At 44.4% G+C, this 19,319-nt stretch overlaps 1 protein-coding gene across 1 annotated transcript in view; it reads left to right on the top strand.

Moving 5' to 3' along the window:
• The first annotated feature begins 3,342 nt into the window (after window positions 1-3,342).
• Window positions 3,343-19,319, top strand: part of LOC120935893 (catechol O-methyltransferase-like) — a 30,355-nt gene continuing 14,378 nt past the window's right edge. Inside the window, exons 1-2 of the mRNA XM_040347930.1 lie at window positions 3,343-3,444; window positions 13,158-13,330. Of these exons, the coding sequence (XP_040203864.1) occupies window positions 13,192-13,330 (139 nt within the window). The 5' untranslated portion in view covers window positions 3,343-3,444; window positions 13,158-13,191. The remainder of the gene's footprint in view (window positions 3,445-13,157; window positions 13,331-19,319) is intronic.

Genomic DNA, 19,319 nt, shown 5'->3' with positions numbered 1-19,319 from the left:
AAAGCTACAGAGAAGATCCGGAAAACAGATGTGTTGTTCATTTTACCGGATGGGCCCAAGAAGGGGCAGGCAGCTGCAAAGTCCACCATCTCAAGATGGATTAAGCAGTTAATCACTCAGGCTTACGGCTTGAAAGGGTTGCCTCCTCCGTTATCATTAAAGGCTCATTCTACTAGGGCCATGGGCGCTTCCTGGGCAGCACACCACCAGATCTCTATGGCTCAAGTTTGCAAGGCGGCAACCTGGTCTTCTGTCCACACGTTTACAAAATTTTACCAGTTGGACGTAAGAAGGAATACTGATACAGCCTTTGGGCAGGCAGTACTGCAGGCTGCAGTTTGAGACCCTCGGATTCCGGGGGCTCCCTTTTGAGTTAAATTTAATATTTAAAATTATTTTTCTCAACTAAGTTGGATTTATTATGATTTGAGTATATCTCTAAATTAAATCCTTTTGTCTTGGAGATGTTCTCCCTCCCCTCATTGTAAGCATTGCTTTGGGACATCCCACATAGTAATGAATATGCTGCTCTGTGTCCCGTGATGTACGAGAAAGAAAAAGGGATTTTTAATACAGCTTACCTGTAAAATCCTTTTCTTGGAGTACATCACGGGACACAGAGCTCCCACCCCTCTTTTGGGGACCATTTTGGGAGGCATACTGCTTGCTACAAAACTGAGGTACTCCTCCTATGGGAGGGGGTTATATAGGGAGGGGCATTTCCTGTTTGAGATTGCCAGTGTCCATCACCTGAAGGTACTCCATATAACCCACATAGTAATGAATATGCTGCTCTGTGTCCCGTGATGTACTCCAAGAAAAGGATTTTACAGGTAAGCTGTATTAAAAATCCCTTTTTTTGCTCTTTACCGCCACCCTTTGGGCAACTTGTGCTATTGTCTGATCTTTAGCATCGGTTCTGAGAATGAGTGTACACACGATCGGATTAGCCGATGTAGGACATTTGTTTCCAGAAAGTTTGTCTTAGCAGCGAACATTTTGTCCGATGAAAAAGTTTGTCCGATGGACAATTGTCAAAGTTTGATCGTGTGTACAGGCCTTAAATCAACTGTGTGATGGTCCTTGTTATCACGCACATTAGTAGCTAATTATACATAATGCAGGAGCCTAAAAAGTTCAGCAAGTCTGCTTCATTACCAGACTGATGAATCCCTCAGGATACCGCTTGGCCACATGCAGTACTGGGATAAGGTCACCCAGTGCCCACAGCAAAGATGGTAGACTGCACCCCCTTATGTGGAGGAGGGATGGGACTAATTGTGACATGTGCAGCGAAATTGGATTTTAGGGGATAAAACAGGTGGCGAGGAGGTGACATAGCGTCTCCTCAGTGCCTGTCAAATGCCCCCTGAAAAAGGAAACCACTGCAGATCGCTCTTCAGATGGCTACCACTACCACAAGTATAAACAAGCCCTAACTTAGTGGGGTAGCCAACAGTCTGGGGGAAGGGATTTCTGAGGAGGAGAGGGGAGGTCTGGGACTGACTTGTCCCCCACCCTCTCTGTACCCACACACCTGAGCATGACACCTGCCAGAAAAGAAGGCAGCTTCTCCTCCTAATCTCAGGTCATGTATTATGTCACATGACAAGGGGAGACAAGAAGGCCAGTCTGCCCTCATTGCCCAGCGACACTCCACTGAGACTGAGGTAAGGTTGCTTTTGGAGGGAGGGGAGAGCAAAATCCTCCCTCCAGCAGCTAATGGGCCGCTGCTCCTTTTGACAGATGTGGGACTACAGTTGCTCACCTCAGTGATGAGCAAGAGAAAGGGGGGGGTACAGAAAATGGCACCTCCCCTCAAAGGGGCATTGCTAGAATTGTAGCAGAACTGTAACATCTTTGGGCACTCTAAGGAGAGCAGTAATGTGCTGTGCATGCTGCAGTGAACATTGAGTGGCCAAACTGTTCACAGTGGGGCTGATGTAGGGCCATAGGTAAACAAAAACTATTTATTGCTGTGTCACACAAGTAAGAGTCCCACAAACACATACAAACCTCAGCAAAATCATTATTAAAAAAATGGTTCCATTATATAAGCATTAAAGAGGATGTGAACCCTGATGTTTCACTTGGCTGAAAATGAAGCCTGCCATGTCACTGCTGTCCCCACTGGCTGGAAGCGTCCATCTTTGGCACTCTTCCTTCTGGGCCGCGGACTCCGGCTTTGTGACTGTCCGGAGTCGCGTGAAGTCACTCCCGCGCATGCGCGTGTTTGCCGCCAGTCACGCCATGACCCCTTTAGAAACTACACGATCGTGCCCTTTCTAAAGTGCACATGCGCAGAAGACATCGGCAAGAGCACAAAACAGAAAGCATGCAGCACAAATCCCCCCCCCCAGTCTACCCTCCCAGCACAAATACTTTCTCCCTTCAAAATCTCTCTTCCCAGAACAAGTCTTCTCCATACCTCTCCCCCTTCTAGTACAAATCCCCCTCCCCAACACAACCCCCCACAAATGCTCCCTCTTGGCACAAACCCCCTTAAATCTCTCCTAGTACAAACTACCCCTCCCTCTGCCCCTCCAGTCTCCCCTACCAGCACAAATCCTCTCCCCTCTTCTATCATACATCTTCCCCATCCCAACTCCCTCTACCATAAATCCTCTTCCACTCCCAGCACAAATTCTCCCCACCTCCCCAAATCCCCCTTCTAATACAAATGCTCCTTCCCTTCCAACCACCCCCCCCCCCCCATCAACCCTCCCAGCACAAATCATCTCCCCCTTCTAGAACAATGTATCCACCCTCCTATCCTCTTCCCCTCTCAGCACAAAACCCCCCATGCCCCTTTACTAGTACAAATACTCTTTCCCTCCAAATCCCACTCGGCACAAATCCTCTTCCACTCCCCCAATTCCCCCTCCTAGCACATATTCTCACCTACTCACTAAATCTATCTTCTAGTACAAATCCACTTCACCCAACCCCCGCCCCCCTTCCAATACCACAGCACAAATCCTCTCCCTGTATTAAAGGTCTGAGAGTAATATAGTGGCTTGTTTTAGTGTCAGGAGGTATATTTGCGAATGGAATAAAGCATGCAGTTCACAATGAGCTTTCCCACCACTGTCCAAGCCTACTCATTGGGGGAGATTTACTAAAACTGATGCACACAGAATCTGGTGCAGCTCTGCATAGTAAACAATCAGCTTCTAGGTTTTATTCTCAAAGATTAATTTAACAAACTAAAGTTAGAAGCTGATTGGTTACTATGCACAGCTGCACTAGATTCTGTGTGCACCAGTTTAAGTAAATCTCCCCCACTGTCTGGGAGAACAGTGTACTCAGGACTACACACACCCATTCTACTTAGTCATGCGTAGTGTAGGCTGCTCTGTGGAAAAGATAAATAGCACACGTGTGGTGCAATAGGGCAACTAGTCCTTCCCGACTACAGAGGAGAGTACATAGAGATAATACAAGGTAAGAAAACTTGTATACAGTATAACTGCTCCATGCAGGCTGTGAGTGCCCAGCTCAGTGCTCCTGTATCCCGGGGTATACTCCTCATGCAGTACCTGGACCCTATGTGTGTCTGATCATGTATTTCTAGTAAAGATATGTATGTATAGAAACTTTAGGTGTGATTGCATTTCAGGAAATTCCAGGCAGTGTATAGACTGCGGAGAATGTATGCACTCACAGGACTTCAGACACTTTTATGGTCATGACTTCAAATTTAATTGTAGCATTTCTATCACTTTATGACTGCTGTATAACTGTAATGCCGCGTACGTACACACTGTCGTTTTTCAGCATGAAAAAAAACGTCATTTTTAAAAACGTCATTTAAAATCATCGTGTGTGGGCTTCACATTGTTTTTCGGCTTCGAATTTTTTTTTATCATTTTTCAGAACATGCTGCATTTTTTAATGTCGTTTTTTGGGTTGTAAAAAATGATCGTGTTGGCTAAAACGACGTTTTAAACCCGTGCATGCCCAGAAGCGAATTATGAGACGGGAGCGCTCGTTTTGGTAAAACTACCATTCATAATGGAGTAAGCACATTCATCACGCTGTAACAGACAAAAAAGCGCGAATCGTCTTTTACTAACACGGAATCCGCTAAAAGCAGCCCAAAGGTGAATAGAACTTCCCCTTCAGAGTGCCGTCGTACGTGTTGTACGTCACCCCGCTTTGTTCATCATTTTTCAAAAATGATGGTGTGTGGGCAACGTCGTTTTTAATGATGAAGTTGGAAAAATGTCTTTTTTTTTTACATGTTGAAAAATGACATTTTTTTCATGCCGAAAAACGACCGTGTGTACGCGGCATAAGATTCCAGCATTGCATGTAACAGAATAGAAAATGGTCTCCAGTAATACTGACTTATCTCTTGACAGTTACAACAGTTCACATACATTGGTCACCCCTCATGTTATAGGGCCCCTTTTTCCAATCAGTATCCTCACTTTTATCCACCATGCTGTGCAGTACAGCCAGGTCTAATTTTTAACAATGAAGGTTAAGCACCTTAATGAAGTCAGTATGGACAATGGAAGGGACTGTGTCGGATTGATTTGGATATACTGCACAACATGGTGGAGAATGTAGCCCCTATGTTCCTTATTTTATTCTTATTTTGACTTTTTAAAGTGTACCTTCACTTCACCCTTTGAATCCACTTTCATGTTATTTCACTCTACCTACTTCCTCTTACAATCAGACATTGTTTTTTTGTTTTTTTTAAATCCATTGTTATTAAATGTTTACAGTTTTCAAGTAGAACAAAGAAACCATAAAGCAATAGTGTGCAGACAGTGGTGGTGAGATTTACTAATGCTGGTGCACCCAGAATCTGGTGCAACTGTGCATAGTGACCAATTGGCCTCTAACTTCAGCTTGTTCAATTAGGCTTTGGCCAAAAAAGAAAAAAAAAAAAGAAAATCTGATTGGTTTCTATGTGCAGCTGCGCCAGATTCTGTGTGCACCAATTTGAGTAAATCTCTCCCATCAGAGGAAACCTTCGAGAAGAAGATGGCAGCACAGGACCACTTGAGTGGTGAAACGCTTTAGAACACTGCTGGAATTGTTGAGGATGTATGTTTTTTTGTGGAAAGCGAATAGGGATGAGCCGAACACCCCCCTGTTCGGTTCGCACCAGAACCTGCGAACACACCAAACGTTGGTGTAAACTTTAGAACCCCGTTAAAGTCTATGGGACTCGAACGTTTGAAATCTAAAGTGCTAATTTTAAAGGCTAATATGCAAATTATTGTCCTAAAAAGTGTTTGGGACCTGGGTCCTGCACCAGGGGACGTGTATCAATGCAAAAAAAAAAAGTTTTAAAAACGGTCACTTTTTCGGGAGCAGTGAATTTAATAATGCTTAACGTGAAACAATAAAAGTGAAATATTCCTTTAAATTTTGTACCGGGGGGGGGGGGGGGGGTGTAAAGTATGCATGTGAAATAGCGCATGTTTCCCGCACTTAGAACGGTCTCTGCACAAAGTGTAATTTCTGAAAGAAAAAAAAGTCATTTAAACCGGACTCGCGGCTATAATGGATTGTCGGCTCCCGGCTATTCAGGGAGAATTCATTCATAAAAAAAAATGCGTGGAGTCCCCCCAAATTCAATTACCAGGCTCTTCAGGTCTGGTATGGATATTAAGGGGAGCCCTGCCGTCAATTTATGTAGCGCTACCACCGCAGGAGCCACTGGTTATAGATTGGGATGGCGTGTTACCTCTATGGCTCTGACGTCTAGGATAGTTGATGAGAGTAGCAATGACGGAATGTCCAAACAGCAGGGTGTCTTTCTTATGCTTTTATTACTGCCCAACACGGCAAACAGTAAACTGGAGGTAGATAGATCAAAGATGGGTGAGGAGGAGGAATAGCAGATTCAGGCCCAACAGAACATAAGCAGCCCTGCTTCAAAATGACACTTTACTTTCTTTGCCCCTCCAGCCGGAGGGGGTGTAGTGTACCTGGACAGGCCTCTCACACCAACCTGGAAGCCAGGGTATTACTTGGAGCACTGGGAAGAAAGAAACAAGTCTCTGCCACAGACCTGATGCAAATGAATATCAGGGGAGAACCTCTGCCACAGGCCCTTCCCCCGAACGTAGAATTATGAAGTGAATTTAGTGCCTGAATCTCCCTCAGGTAGCTCTCACTTGGTCACCGACTGACAGGTTGCTGACATCCAACCTCTCAGTGTCCGGTCACCTCGATCCCCGATGGATTGTCTAGGCCCTGTTGCATTGCCTGCCTCTCTGGCTCTCTTCAGACTGACTCCCCACCGAACAGCACATCTCGCTTGGGATCTCTTCTCAGAATTTGGGGACCCAGCCGATTGCTGGGGCCCCACCATAGCTTCAGTTGCTCCGGGCCATCAGGGTCCCGGAACCAAGAACACCGTGTAGCACGTGCGCCCCGGCCTGGTAGGCCATATCGCCGGGGCCCGTGATGTGTGGTCACCCTAAAGGTGGGTGCCACACCCGGAACAAGAAGAAAACGAACCACCACGCCAGAATGGCATCCGCTCCTAAAGTATCCTCCCCCAGCATGCTCCACGAGGGAAAACCCCTCCTAATTGGCTGCTGGCAAGAGGCACTCCCTCCTAGACTCCACTGGCGACACCTGTCGCCCCGGGGTGGAAAAGCACCTTAGGAACACAGAATGAACACACAATAGAGCCCAGCTGAAACAAAAGCCCAATTTGCATGAATTACCTGGATGAGAGTTAATTAACTCTCTCATCCCCCTCTAAATTTTAAATAGCACCTGGACTGAAAGTACACAGGCGCTACATTTAAAAAAAAAAAATGACGTGGGGTTCCCCCCAGATATCCATTCCAGACCCTTCAGGTCTGGTGTGAATTTTAAGGGAAACTCCACCCCAAATTAAAAAAAAATGGCGTGGAGTTCCCCCAAAAATCCACACCAGACCCCTTATCCGAGCACGTAACCTGGCCGGCCAAAGAAAAGAGGGGGGGACAGAGAGCGGCCCCCCCTCCTGAACCGTACCAGGCCACATGCCCTCAACATGGGGAGGGTGTCAAGAAGGGTTGCCTACCAATAGACCCCCACAACCACCGGCCAGGGTTGTGGGGGTCTATTGGTAGGCAACCCTTCTTGATCACCGTTACAAGGAGAAAGTCTCAGAACTCATCCCATCTCCACAGAGAGTATAGAAGAATAAATCTCTTGAGGACACCTTAAAGAGGAGTTTATCAAATGCTTTTCCTGACTTTGATAGTATACAGTGTCACGGTAAACATATTTTTGAGGCTTCTGTTGGTCAAGAGAGAAGTGGTGGAGAAAAAGTATGATGCATTTTTTACAATTTTTTTGAGTCCTTACGACCCAGGGCTGTCAGCTTTCACATTCCATTGGCAGCATCTGCAATACATGGTGGATGATTTTCTAGGGGCGAAAAACAGAGATGGATGAGCTTTCCAGTCAACGATCCACTGGCTTACTGGGTCATGAGACTAAACCACTGGTCAGAACTTGTCCAGTATGCAATTGAGCTGCTGGGCTGCCCTACATCCAGCATGCTTTCCAAATGGGCATTCAGTGCTGCTGGAGGTTTTGTTACTGGTGATAGAATGCGTCTGTCCGCAGACTCCATGGACCGTCTAACATTTGTCAAAATGAATCAGTCCAGGATTACCAGCAGCTATAAAATCCCTGATGCCCGATGACACTGATTAAGTGTTTTTGAGATTTGGAATCTCTTTAGGACTAGGCTGCCTAGCGTTGTGGGTGTTGATTTACATCTGGAAGAATGTTTTTGGTGTAGATTTCATGGGCACAATTAACAATCAAAGACCAATTTTTCAACACCCATTTCATAGGTGCAAATAATTGCAGTTTTTGACAGCAAGGCTAATTCTTGCTTTCATCAGGAGTCCCTCTTATAGGGCTCATTTACACTTGCTTTGGCTTCAACACACATTAACGGTTAGTTTACACTTGCTTCGAAGGGCTTCGGACAGGCTTTGTTACAGCTCTCTGAACGCTAGTGAAAGCCCCCGTCACTAAATAAAATGGTTAGCTTACAAAGCCTTCACTGAAGTCTATGGCAAAGCTTGCTTGAAGCTCCACCAAAGCCTCATCGAAGCACCAAGCAAAAGTAAAGTGTAAACAGGACTGTAAGCTAACCATTTTTTTAGTGACAGGGGCTTTGACTGGCATTCAGAGAGTTTTTACAAAGCGTTTTGAAGCAAGTGTAAACTAGCCCATAGGGTTACAGTGTGATACCGACACCCAAAGACCAAATTTTCCACACCTGTTTGACAGGTGCATATCATTGCAATTTTTGACAGCAAGGCCAATTTTTGTTTCATCAAGAGTACCTCTTATAGGGTTACGGTGTAAACGCGCCATCGACACCCAAAGACCAATTTTTCCGCACCTGTTACTTCTATCCAAAGTCTGTGGAAGAATTTATCCCAAAAATCTCTAATCTTGTTTCCATTGCACTACATTGTGGCCTCATCATACAGAATGGATCCCCAAGCCGTTTCTTACAAAATAAAGAAAACTTTAAAACCATGCCTCGCAAAGGAGTTGCTCTCTGAATACATACGATCAACAGTAGTTGACCTGCATAAATTTGGAAAAGGATAAAAAGCAATCTCAAAGTTTTCATGCATCCATCAGTTGACAGCTAGACAAAATGTCTATAGACAGGGAAAGTTTAGTACTGTGGCCATGGGCGTCCGCTGACATTTTTCCAGGGGGGGGGGGGCATCATTTTAAGGTCATCCATGCTCGGTCCCTTTTTGAAAATGTCATGAAGAGGTGGGGCTTTGTCATATTTGCGTTGGGGGGGGGGGGGCTGGTAATAAATCAGGCCTGCTTTAATAAAAAAAAAAAAAAAAAAAGTAGGTGAAATAATTGTGCCCAATTTATCATGGTGCCCTGTGCATGTACCTTGTTAGCATGTATGTGAAATGTAAGTGTTTTTTCTTTATATTTACACCTGTAACAGCCACTAATGATTACATTCTTGACCCTAATGGACCTTTTTTGTTAAGTTGAGTTTATATATATATATATATATATATATATATATATATATATATATATATATATATATATATATATAGTATAAAAACACTTAAGTCACACATTTCTAAAACCCTGAATTAACAATCTATTTACTTTTATTTATTTACTTCTTTTTTTATTTGCTCTAGACTCCCAAGAACCCCCAAACTTTCTTGTTTGTCATGCAGTCCTATCTCCATATTGTCGGTACAAATAAGCAGGGGGGGAGGGGCTATTGCTGCATTTTAAGCAAATAAAGGAAATTTAACTAGTTGTAAACTGGTGCAAGAAACACAGAGGAGGAAGGAAACAGGCCAGCTTCCCAGTATATCTCTTTGACATTGCATAAGGTCAATTGCAGAACAGTCCTTACCTGTGGTTTCCCAGGGCAGGCACTGGCCAGGCAGTGTATTCTATCTTGTCTAGGCCACTGCACGCCACTCATGTGACCTGTGGGAGGAGCCGGCGTCGTGCCGGCCGCATCGGTATAGGCACAAGTTCATTTACACAGGCTGAGGCAGCAGCCAATCACGGAGCAGGTGATGTTTAAAAGAGGCCCGAGCAGCAGTTGGCAGAGCCAATCCGATGCTTGGGCCAGGGGGTGAGGAGGGAGGGACGGATCGGATAGGTCTTTTTCACTCTGACTTCAACACTTAGTCTCTTACGATTCCAGGGGGGGGCAATTGACCCCCCTTGCCCTATGGAGCGGATGCCCATGACTGTGGCTACTTTTCCTAGAAAAGTAGCCCAGCCCAACCAAAGCACAATGCAGAATCCTCAATAAGGTAAAGAAAAACCCACAAGTAACATCTAAAGGCTTTAAGACATCACTGAAACTGGCAAACATCTCTGTTCATATGTATACAATTCGTAAGTCTTTAAACAGGCAGGGTGTCTGTGGCAGAATACCACGGAGGAAGCTGCTGCTCTCCAAATAAAACATTGCTGCATGCCTGAAGTTTGCCGAAGACCACCTTAATGCTACTGAGAAAATTGTTCGGGAAGAACATTTAGCTCTATGTATGGTGCAAAAAGGGCACAGCTTACCAACATCGAAACATCAACCCAATGGTGAAGTATGCTGGAGGAAAAGTCATAATTTGGGCTTGCTTAGCTGTCTCAGAACCTGGACCCCTTGCCATCATCAAGGGGAAAATGGATTCCCAAGTGTATCACAATATCCTACAGGATAATGTAAAGGTTGCCGTCCACTAGCTGAATGTGTGAAATTACCTCAAGAGAGACATTCACACCAGACATCCTACAAATAAGTCTGAGCTGAAGCTCTTGAAGCGCCCCCCCCCCCCCCGCTCATCCCTGACTCCCGTGCGCGTGCCCAGCACCCGCGATTGCTTGTTACAGAGAGAGGACCGGGAGCTGTGTGTGTAAACACACAGCTCCCGGTCCTGTCAGGGGAGAAATGCCTGACCGTCTGTTCATACAATGTATGAACAACGATCAGTCATTTCCCCTAGTCAGTCCACCCCCCCTACAGTTAGAAGACACCCAGGGAACATACTTAACCCCTTCCCCGCCCCCTAGTGTTAACCCCTTTCCTGCCAGTGGCATTTTTATAGTAATCCAATGCATTTTTATAGCACTGATCGCTATAAAAATGCCAATGGTCCCAAAAATGTGTCAAAAGTGTCCGCCACAATGTCGCAGTACCGAAAAAAAATCGCTGATCGCCACCATTACTAGTAAAAAAAAAATTAATAAAAATGCCATAAAACTACCCCCTATTTTGTAAACGCTATAACTTTTGCGCAAACCAATCAATAAACGTTTATTGCGATTTTTTTTTACGAAAAATATGTAGAAGAATACATATTGGCATAAACAGAGGAAAAAAATCGTTTTATGGTAAAAAGGAAAAAATATTCATTTTTTTCAAAATTTACGCTCTATTTTTGTTTATAGCGCAAAAACTAAAAAACGCAGAGGTGATCAAATACCACCAAAAGAAAGCTCTATTTGTGGGAAAAAAAGAACGCCAATTTTGTTTGGGAGCCACGTTGCACGACCGCGCAATTGTCAGTTAAAGCGATGCAGTGCCGAATCACAAAAAGTGCTCTGGTCTTTGACCAGCAATATGGTCCGGGGGTTAAGTGGTTAAGTAAACCTTTAGTTTGTTTTAAAAAAAAATCAGCAGCCTATAAAGAGACAGGGCAATATCCCAGGCAGACACAGGGGCAATAGAAGGGGGGCAGAAACGACCAGCATGCAGCAGGGTGAGAATTAACTCCAGGTGACTGAGAAATCTTAATACAGTGGAACCTCGTATTGCGAGTAACGCGGTTAATGAGCGTTTCGCAATACGAGCACTGAATTTTTTTAAATCCTGATTTAGTTTGCGAGTGTTGTCTCGCAAAACAAGCAGGATTCAAGCCACAGCGGTGTGCTGTACCGCGTGTGGCCTGAAGTGAGGGGCGCCGGAGCCGAGCGGAGCCAAATTTTGTTCGTTAAGACTCAGAAATACTCCGTTCCCAAGCCTTTCCAAGGTTTGCCGAGGTCAGCCGAGCTGTCCTCGAGCCTTTCCGTGTGTTTCCGAGGCTCTTCGGCGCTCCCCAACCTCTGGCCACATGCGGTATTGCATGCCATACTAATTATTTTCGTTTCCATTGACTTCAATGGGGAAGCTCGCTTTGATATGCGAGTACTTTGGATTATAAGCATTCTCCTGGAACGGATTATGCTCATAATCCGAGGTTTCACTGTAATAGGTTATTATTAGAACCATGCAGCATTTTAGGATCCATGTTGAATTCATAACATTTTTTAATCTGGTTGTTAATAAACGTATATTTTTATGTAAAAAGTATTGTCTCTAAAAGGTACCTTTTAAAAAACTGTACAATTTTTTTTGTGTTGTGGATTTTCAAAAACATTAACAGATTGGTTCTAGGGTCACCTTTGTCCGAACGTTTAGTATAGTGTAGGAAAGGGTTAAACCACTGTCTTTTTGTAGACAGTTGTCCCTGGAACAAGTTTCCCATTGGAAGATTCCCCCTCTTCCAATTACAGTGACAACAAACAATATTCTGTTTTCCCATCACATTCAGTCCTCATGACAATGGTCACAAGGACCATTAGAGAGGTAAACTTCCACAGTGGGGACACCGATATCAATAAAAATCAGACATGGGTTCTAATCCAGCTTTACTCTACCCAAAATAAAAAAAGCTTTTAAAAATGAATGTCCACGCAATGCAATAACACAATAGGGTAAAAGTGGCCTTAGTGTTTGATGGCAGGCATTGTACAGTGATTGTTTTACTCACCTTTCTTTTTCCAGGCTCAGGTTACATTCATTTCATGATTATTAGTCCACAATTTGAATATATGGTGTATTTAAATCTGCCTGGTGCTTGAAAGGGATTATAAAGAAAAAAATTATATATTTTTTTTTAAATAACAAACATGGTTACAATGGTTCTGCACAGAGCCGGGGGTCCCTCTTCTCAGGGTACCCGCCAACACTCCTGACTCCTCTTCCCCCCGTTGAATGCCCCATAGCAAGCTGCTTGCTAGGGGGGCACTCATATGGGCTTGCTCTCAAGCCGCACTCTGTCCCTTGATGCACACAGTGCAGCTCGGGCCACACCCCTTGCTCCATCCTCAATGGCTGTGATTGACAGCAGCAGGAGCCCCGCTGCTACCTCTAAACCAATGGGGAGAGAGAAATAGCAGCTCTGCTGCTCTTGGGCACAGTGCAGGATCGACATCGGCCTCAGGTAAGTTTAAGGGGTGGGGAGGGGGGGAGCAAAGCTACATGCAGATACTTTTTGGAAGGCTAACCCCCTAAAACTGAAGCCTAGGGAAAATGAGTGAGCTTTGCTGATTGCAACTCTGTAGTTCTGTCTGAGTCGGGCTGATATGTATACAGATGTGATGTATAATAGTGAGAGTGTGGTTAATCAGAGGTCTTGAAGGAAGGGCTTCTTATCAGCATTCAGTAGGCCTGTACTCCTTAATTTTCAGATTACTTAGCTGAGAATAACTTGTGTGATAATTGAGATACATTATATATTAATACATTTGTTGCTGATACCTATGAATTGGTACCCAGCCTTGACTTATTTTCCTTAACGGTAACTTAAATGTGTTCAGTAATATGTCTGTTTATACGACAGATAGAAGTCAGTGAACAGAAGCTCTGTAACATCAATGGCTGGAGAGAAGGAACAGAGGATCCTGGAGTTTGTGAAGCAGAATGCAGTGAGAGGCGACCCTCAAAGTGTGGTGGATCATATTGATAAATATTGCAGCCAGAAGGAATGGGCCATGAATGTGGGAGATGAAAAAGGTAATATGCACCAGGTTTTTATAGGTTATGTTCTATAAGCATATACTCATAGCAGCATAAACTGTAGGGTTGGTTCACTTCTTTGCAGTGTGTTTTCCTTGCATTTTAGATCAGTTACCATTGAACTAAAAAAAAAAAGAATGTATTTTAATGCACTGTGCCTGTAGGCAGGTGCAGTCTGTTTTCTCCACTGCAGGTGGCACTCATCCACAGTGGTGATGTAGGTGGAGTACGAATTCTAGGAACCTCATTCCTTTATGCTCCCCTTTGGTCACAGAGAAGCAGCATCTGATTGGATGCTGGCATCCCATGTCACTTTGGTGGCCATCTGGGGTCTGGCAGAGTCTATTTAAGACCCTGGCTCTCGTGTTTGGCATGCATTTCACATGTGGATAGCATAGGGACAGTTAACCCATGTGTCAGAGACTATGCTTAGGGGCAGGGAACACACACAAGAAACACTAGTGTGTGTGCTGATCTTCACATGCCGCCTTAGCTGGTCAGTCTAAAAAAAGCTTTATCATCCAATCTTGAAAACACTGGGGCTCTGCAGGTCTCAAATTCCACAGTAACATATCTAAGCCAAAAGAAAAACAGAGTGTGCATGAATGCCTTAATGTAAAATCATTTATTAAATGGGCAAAGTTCAAATTCCATCCAATACACTCACATGAACCAAGATGTAACAGGCTTAGCATGATGTTCCTCACTGCCTCTCTGGAGGGTATATCCTATTGTCTGGGTGAAAGATGTAGAAGTCAACAGCCCAGGTGTTGGGGACATTGAGAGTGTCCCGACAGGAACCCAATGATGGATCCCTGCAATCTGTGGCAGGGATGGACAAGTTGGACAATCACTCCAAGTGCAGCTGCCAGCAGACATAGGAGGGCCACTGCGCATGTGCCCGGCCAAGCCGACACCAGGCATGGACATGGGCAACAGCTTCAGAAGAAGGGGGCAAGGAGGGGGAGGAACAAGGCAATGTGGTTGCTATGATGTTTTTTAGAAGTGTGGCTTATCTCAAGTCCAACCAAGGGAAAGAAAGGAGGCCATGCCTCTGAAACACATCATCATAGGAACCACGTTGCCTTGTTCCTCCCCCTCTACTTCCCTTCACTTCTGACACTGCTGCCCGTGTCCTTGCCTGGTTCTGGCTAGTGTTGAGCAGAATACGCCATATTTGATTTCGCGATATATCTCGAATATATAGTCGAATATTCGAGATATATTCGCTAAATTCGAATATTCGTGATATTTTATCAAAATGAAATGATTGCGAATTTTCGCTATTGCGAATGCGAAAATAATTGCGAATTTTTGATAACTGCGGTAGGAGCACTCTGATTGGCTCAGAATATTTGTGATATTTTATCGAAATTTCGCAAAATGCGAATGCGATATTGATGGCGAAATTTCGACAACAGCGCTAGGAGCACTCTGATTGGCTCAGAATATTCGTGATATTTTACAATACAAAATAATTGCGAATATTCGGCAAATGCGGAAGGAGCACTCTGATTGGCTCAGAATATTCTTGATATTTTACAATACAAAATAATTGCGAATATTCGGCAAATGCGGAAGGAGCACTCTGATTGGCTCAGAATATTCTTGATATTTTACAATACAAAATAATTGCGAATATTCGGCAAATGCGGAAGGAGCACTCTGATTGGCTCAGAATATTCATGATATTTTACAATAGAAAATAAAAAGTGTTTTGCATTGGTGGTGATTCTTTACTCTATCCATCTGTCACAGCCGTTTGTCAATCAAACACCTTGAAGATTGAACACGTTCATGCTGCATGCTTTGGACTTTTTTTCACTTCACATATCAAAGACATTTTTATGAAAGATTATTTTTCTATTATTGGGACTATATTTCTTTATATATTTGTTTCACTGTGTATTTCACAAGTTATTTGCGCTTGCTTATTTTATAATTTGCCCACATGTCTTGTCACTAGACATATTTTTTATTCTTGTAGAGCGACTCCATTTTCTGTCTTGTATTAATTTATGTTGTATAACATTTTTGAGTTGCTGCTGTATTCTCCCCTTTTTTTAAGGTATGCGCAATTTTTTCCTTCTTACAAAAAAAAATAATATCAAACATACAAATATTCATAACAGAAACATACACAAAGCCCCCCCCTTTTGCATCAGAGACAATCAGAGTTCTCCTACCACAGTTATCGAAAATTCGCAATCAAATTTGCAATTTTTTTTTTTTTATATTCGGCAACATAAAAGGATCGCCTCAGCTTAGCTACTCGGCCCAGGGTCTCTAATCATACCAGCAATGCTTTTAGACGTCGATAGGATGTGATCCGTTTTAAAAATAAAATTGAAAAAATGCGAATATTCGGAATTGCGAATATTCACCGCGAAATTCGAAATATATTGCGAATACTCGAATATGCCATATTCGAGCCGAATATTCGCAATACGAATATTCGTGAGCAACACTAGTTCTGGCTTGGTCGGGTGCATGCACAGTGGCCCCTGTACACCTGAGCTGTGTTCTTAGACATCTCTCCCCCAGAACATTGGATATACCATGGGTACTCAACCTGCAGCCCCCCCCAGCTGTTCGGAAACTACAAGTGAAATGGAGGCATTGCAAGGCTGAACAGTTACAAGCATGATTCCCAAAGGCAGAGGCATGATGAGACTAGTACTTCTGCAACAGCTGGAGGGCCACAGGTTGAGCACCTATGGGATATACCCTCTAGAGGCAGTAAGGAACATTGTGAAAAGCCTGTAAAATCTTGGTTCATGTAAGTGTATTGAATTGTGCGCTCTCTGTTTTTGGCTTAGCAGCAGGGAGCGGTATGTCCCTTGAGATAGAAGCTCTCGGCACACCTGCTAAACTCAACCATGAACAATCTGAGAGTGCGCCGGTCGGGTTGTTATTCCACCAGGTCAGTTATGATTTGTTGGACTCCATTTTCAATACAGTTCCGTTTATGCAACTGGACTCAATGTTTATTGCCACCATGCCTGGGTCCTGCCCCTGGGACATGTATCAATGCAAAAAAAAGTTTTAAAAACGCCTGTTTTTTCGGGAGCAGTGAATTTAATAATGCTTAAAGTCAAACAATAAAAGTGAAATATTCCTTTAAATTTCATACCTAGGGGGGGGGGGGGGTGTAAAGTATGCCTGTGAAATAGCGCATGTTTCCCATACTTAGAACTGTCTCTGCACAAAGTGTCATTTCTGAAGGAAAAAAAAGTCATTTAAAAATGACTTATAATGAATTGTCGGCTCCCGGCAATTCAGAGAGAATTCATTCATAAAAAGCGTGGGGGTCCCCCCAAATTTAATTACCAGGCCCTTCAGGTCTAGTGTGAATTTTAAGGGGAACTCCACCCCAAATTTAAAAAAAAAAAATGGCGTGGAGTTCCCCCAAAAATCCACACCAGACCCCTTATCTGAGCACGTAACCTGGCCGGCTGCAGAAAAGAGGGAGGGACGAGAGAGCACCCCCCCCCCTCCTGAACCGTACCAGGCCACATGCCCTCAACATGGGGAGGATGTCCCCATGTTGATGGGGACAAGGGCCTCATCCCCACAACCCTTGCCCGGTGGTTGTGGGGGTCTGCTGGCAGGGGGCTTATCAGAATCTGGAAGACCCCTTTAACAAAGGGGACCCCCAGATCCTGCCCCCCCATGTGAATTAGTAATGGGGTACATTGTACCTCTACCATTTCACTAAGGAAGTGTAAAGAATTGTAAAAAAAACACACACACACCGTGGAAAAAAGTCCTTTATTAACCACTTCCGGACCGCCTCCTGCACATATACGTCGGCAGAATGGCACGGCTGGGCACAAGCACGTATATATACGTCCTGTACTTGTACCCAGCTGTGGGTCGCGGGCGCGCTCCCGCGACCCGGTCCGAAGCTCCGGGACCGCGGGTCCCGCGGACCCGATCGCCTCTCGAGTGCGGCGATCGGTCCCCGGAGCTGAAGAACTGGGGTTCCCCGTGCGTCACTGTGGCGGCGTATCGATCGCGTCATCCCCTTTATAGGGGAGACACGATCGATGACGTCACACCTACAGCCACACCCCCCTACAGTTGTAAACACTCACACAGTGAACCCTAACTCCTACAGCGCCCCCTGTGGTTAACTCCCAAACTGCAACTGTCATTTTCACAATAAAGAATGCAATTTAAATGCATTTTTTGCTGTGAAAATGACAATGGTCCCATAAATGTATCAAAATTGTCCGAAGTGTCCGCCATAATGTCGCAGTCACGAAAAAAATCACTGATCGCCGCCATTAGTAGTAAAAAAAAAAAAAAAAAAATGCAAAAAATGCAATAAAACTATCCCTTATTTTGTAAATGCTATAAATTTTGCGCAAACCAACCGATAAACGATTATTGCGATTTTTTTTACCAAAAATAGGTAGAAGAATACGTATCGGCCTAAACTGAGGGGAAAAAAAATTATATATGTTTTTGGGGGATATTTATTATAGCAAAAAGTAAAAAATATTGAATTTTTTTCAAAATTGTCGCTCTATTTTTGTTTATAGCGCAAAAACTAAAAACCGCAGATGTGATCAAATACCACCAAAAGAAAGCTCTATTTGTGGGGAAAAAAGGACGCCAATTTTGTTTGGGAGCCACGTCGCATGACCGCGCAATTGTTTGTTAAAGCGACGCAGTCCCGAACTGTAAAAACACCTTGGGTCTTTAGCCAGCATATTGGTCCGGGGCTTAAGTGGTTAAAAAGAAAAAAGAAATAAAATCCAGCGGTGGTAATCCACTCTCGATCCCCGCTCCAACGTTGTCGGTATCCAGCGATGGGTAATCTCCTCTCCACCAGGGTCCAGTGATGAGAAGATCCATCTAGGTTCGGGATCCAGAGGGCAGCATGACGCGGCTAGAGATAGTGACAGTGGGCGGAGCTACCCGTCACATGACCCTGTCCCCCTCTGACGCACCCTCTGCTACGTCACTGGGGAAGCCCAGGCTTCCCCCTTGCGTCAGAGGGGGAGGAGTCACGTGACAGGTGGCCCCGCCTATATAAGAAATGTCACTAGCTCCAGCCGCGTCATTCGCTGGGCTGTCTCCGGTGGAGACAGGCGGCCGGCGATGCTGCGCTCTGGATTCCGGACCTGGATGGATCTTCTCATCACTGGACCCTGGTGGAGTGGAGATCACCCGTCGCTGGATCGGGGATCGAGAGTGGATTACCACCGCTGTATTTTTTTTTTCTTTTTAATAAATTACTTTTTTCTATGATGTGTGTTTTTTTACAATTATTTACACTTCCTTCGTGAAATGGTAGGGGCACAATGTATCCCATTACCAATTCACATAGGGCGGGGCTAGGATCTGGGGGTCCCCTTTGTTAAAGGGGTCTTCCAGATTCTGATAAGCACCCAGCCCGCAGACCCCCACAACCACTGGGGATGAGGCCCTTATCCCCATGTTAAGGGCATGTGGCCTGGTATGGTTCAGAAGGGGGGGGCGCTCTCTCGTCCCCTCCCCTTTTTTCTGCGGCCGGCCAGGTTACGTGCTTGGATAAGGGATCTGGTGTGGAATTTTGGGGGAACTCCACGCCATTTTTTTTTATTTGGGGTGGAGTTCCCCTTAAAATCCACACCAGACCTGAAGGGCCTGGTAATTGAATTTGGGGGGACCCCCATGTTCTTTTTTTTTTTTTTTATGAATGAATTCTCTCTGAATTGCCGGGAGCCAATTTTTAAATGTCTTTTTTCCCCTTCAGAAATGACACTTTGTGCAGAGACAGTTCTAAGTACGGGAAACATGCGCTATTTCACATGCATACTTTACACCCCCCTAGGTACAAAATTTTTAAGGAATATTTTACTTTTATTGTTTCACTTTAACCATTATTAAATTCACTGCTCCCGAAAAAACTGCAGTTTTTAAAACTTTTTTTTGCATTGATACATGTCCCCTGGGGCAGGACACTTTTTAGGACAACAACTTGCATATTAGCCTT

The sequence above is a fragment of the Rana temporaria genome, chromosome 1 (genome assembly GCF_905171775.1).
Source record: "Rana temporaria chromosome 1, aRanTem1.1, whole genome shotgun sequence".
Classification (NCBI taxonomy): Eukaryota; Metazoa; Chordata; class Amphibia; order Anura; family Ranidae; genus Rana; species Rana temporaria.
Note: the sequence above shows the minus strand (reverse complement) of the source record. Positions and strands in the feature narration are given on the sequence as shown.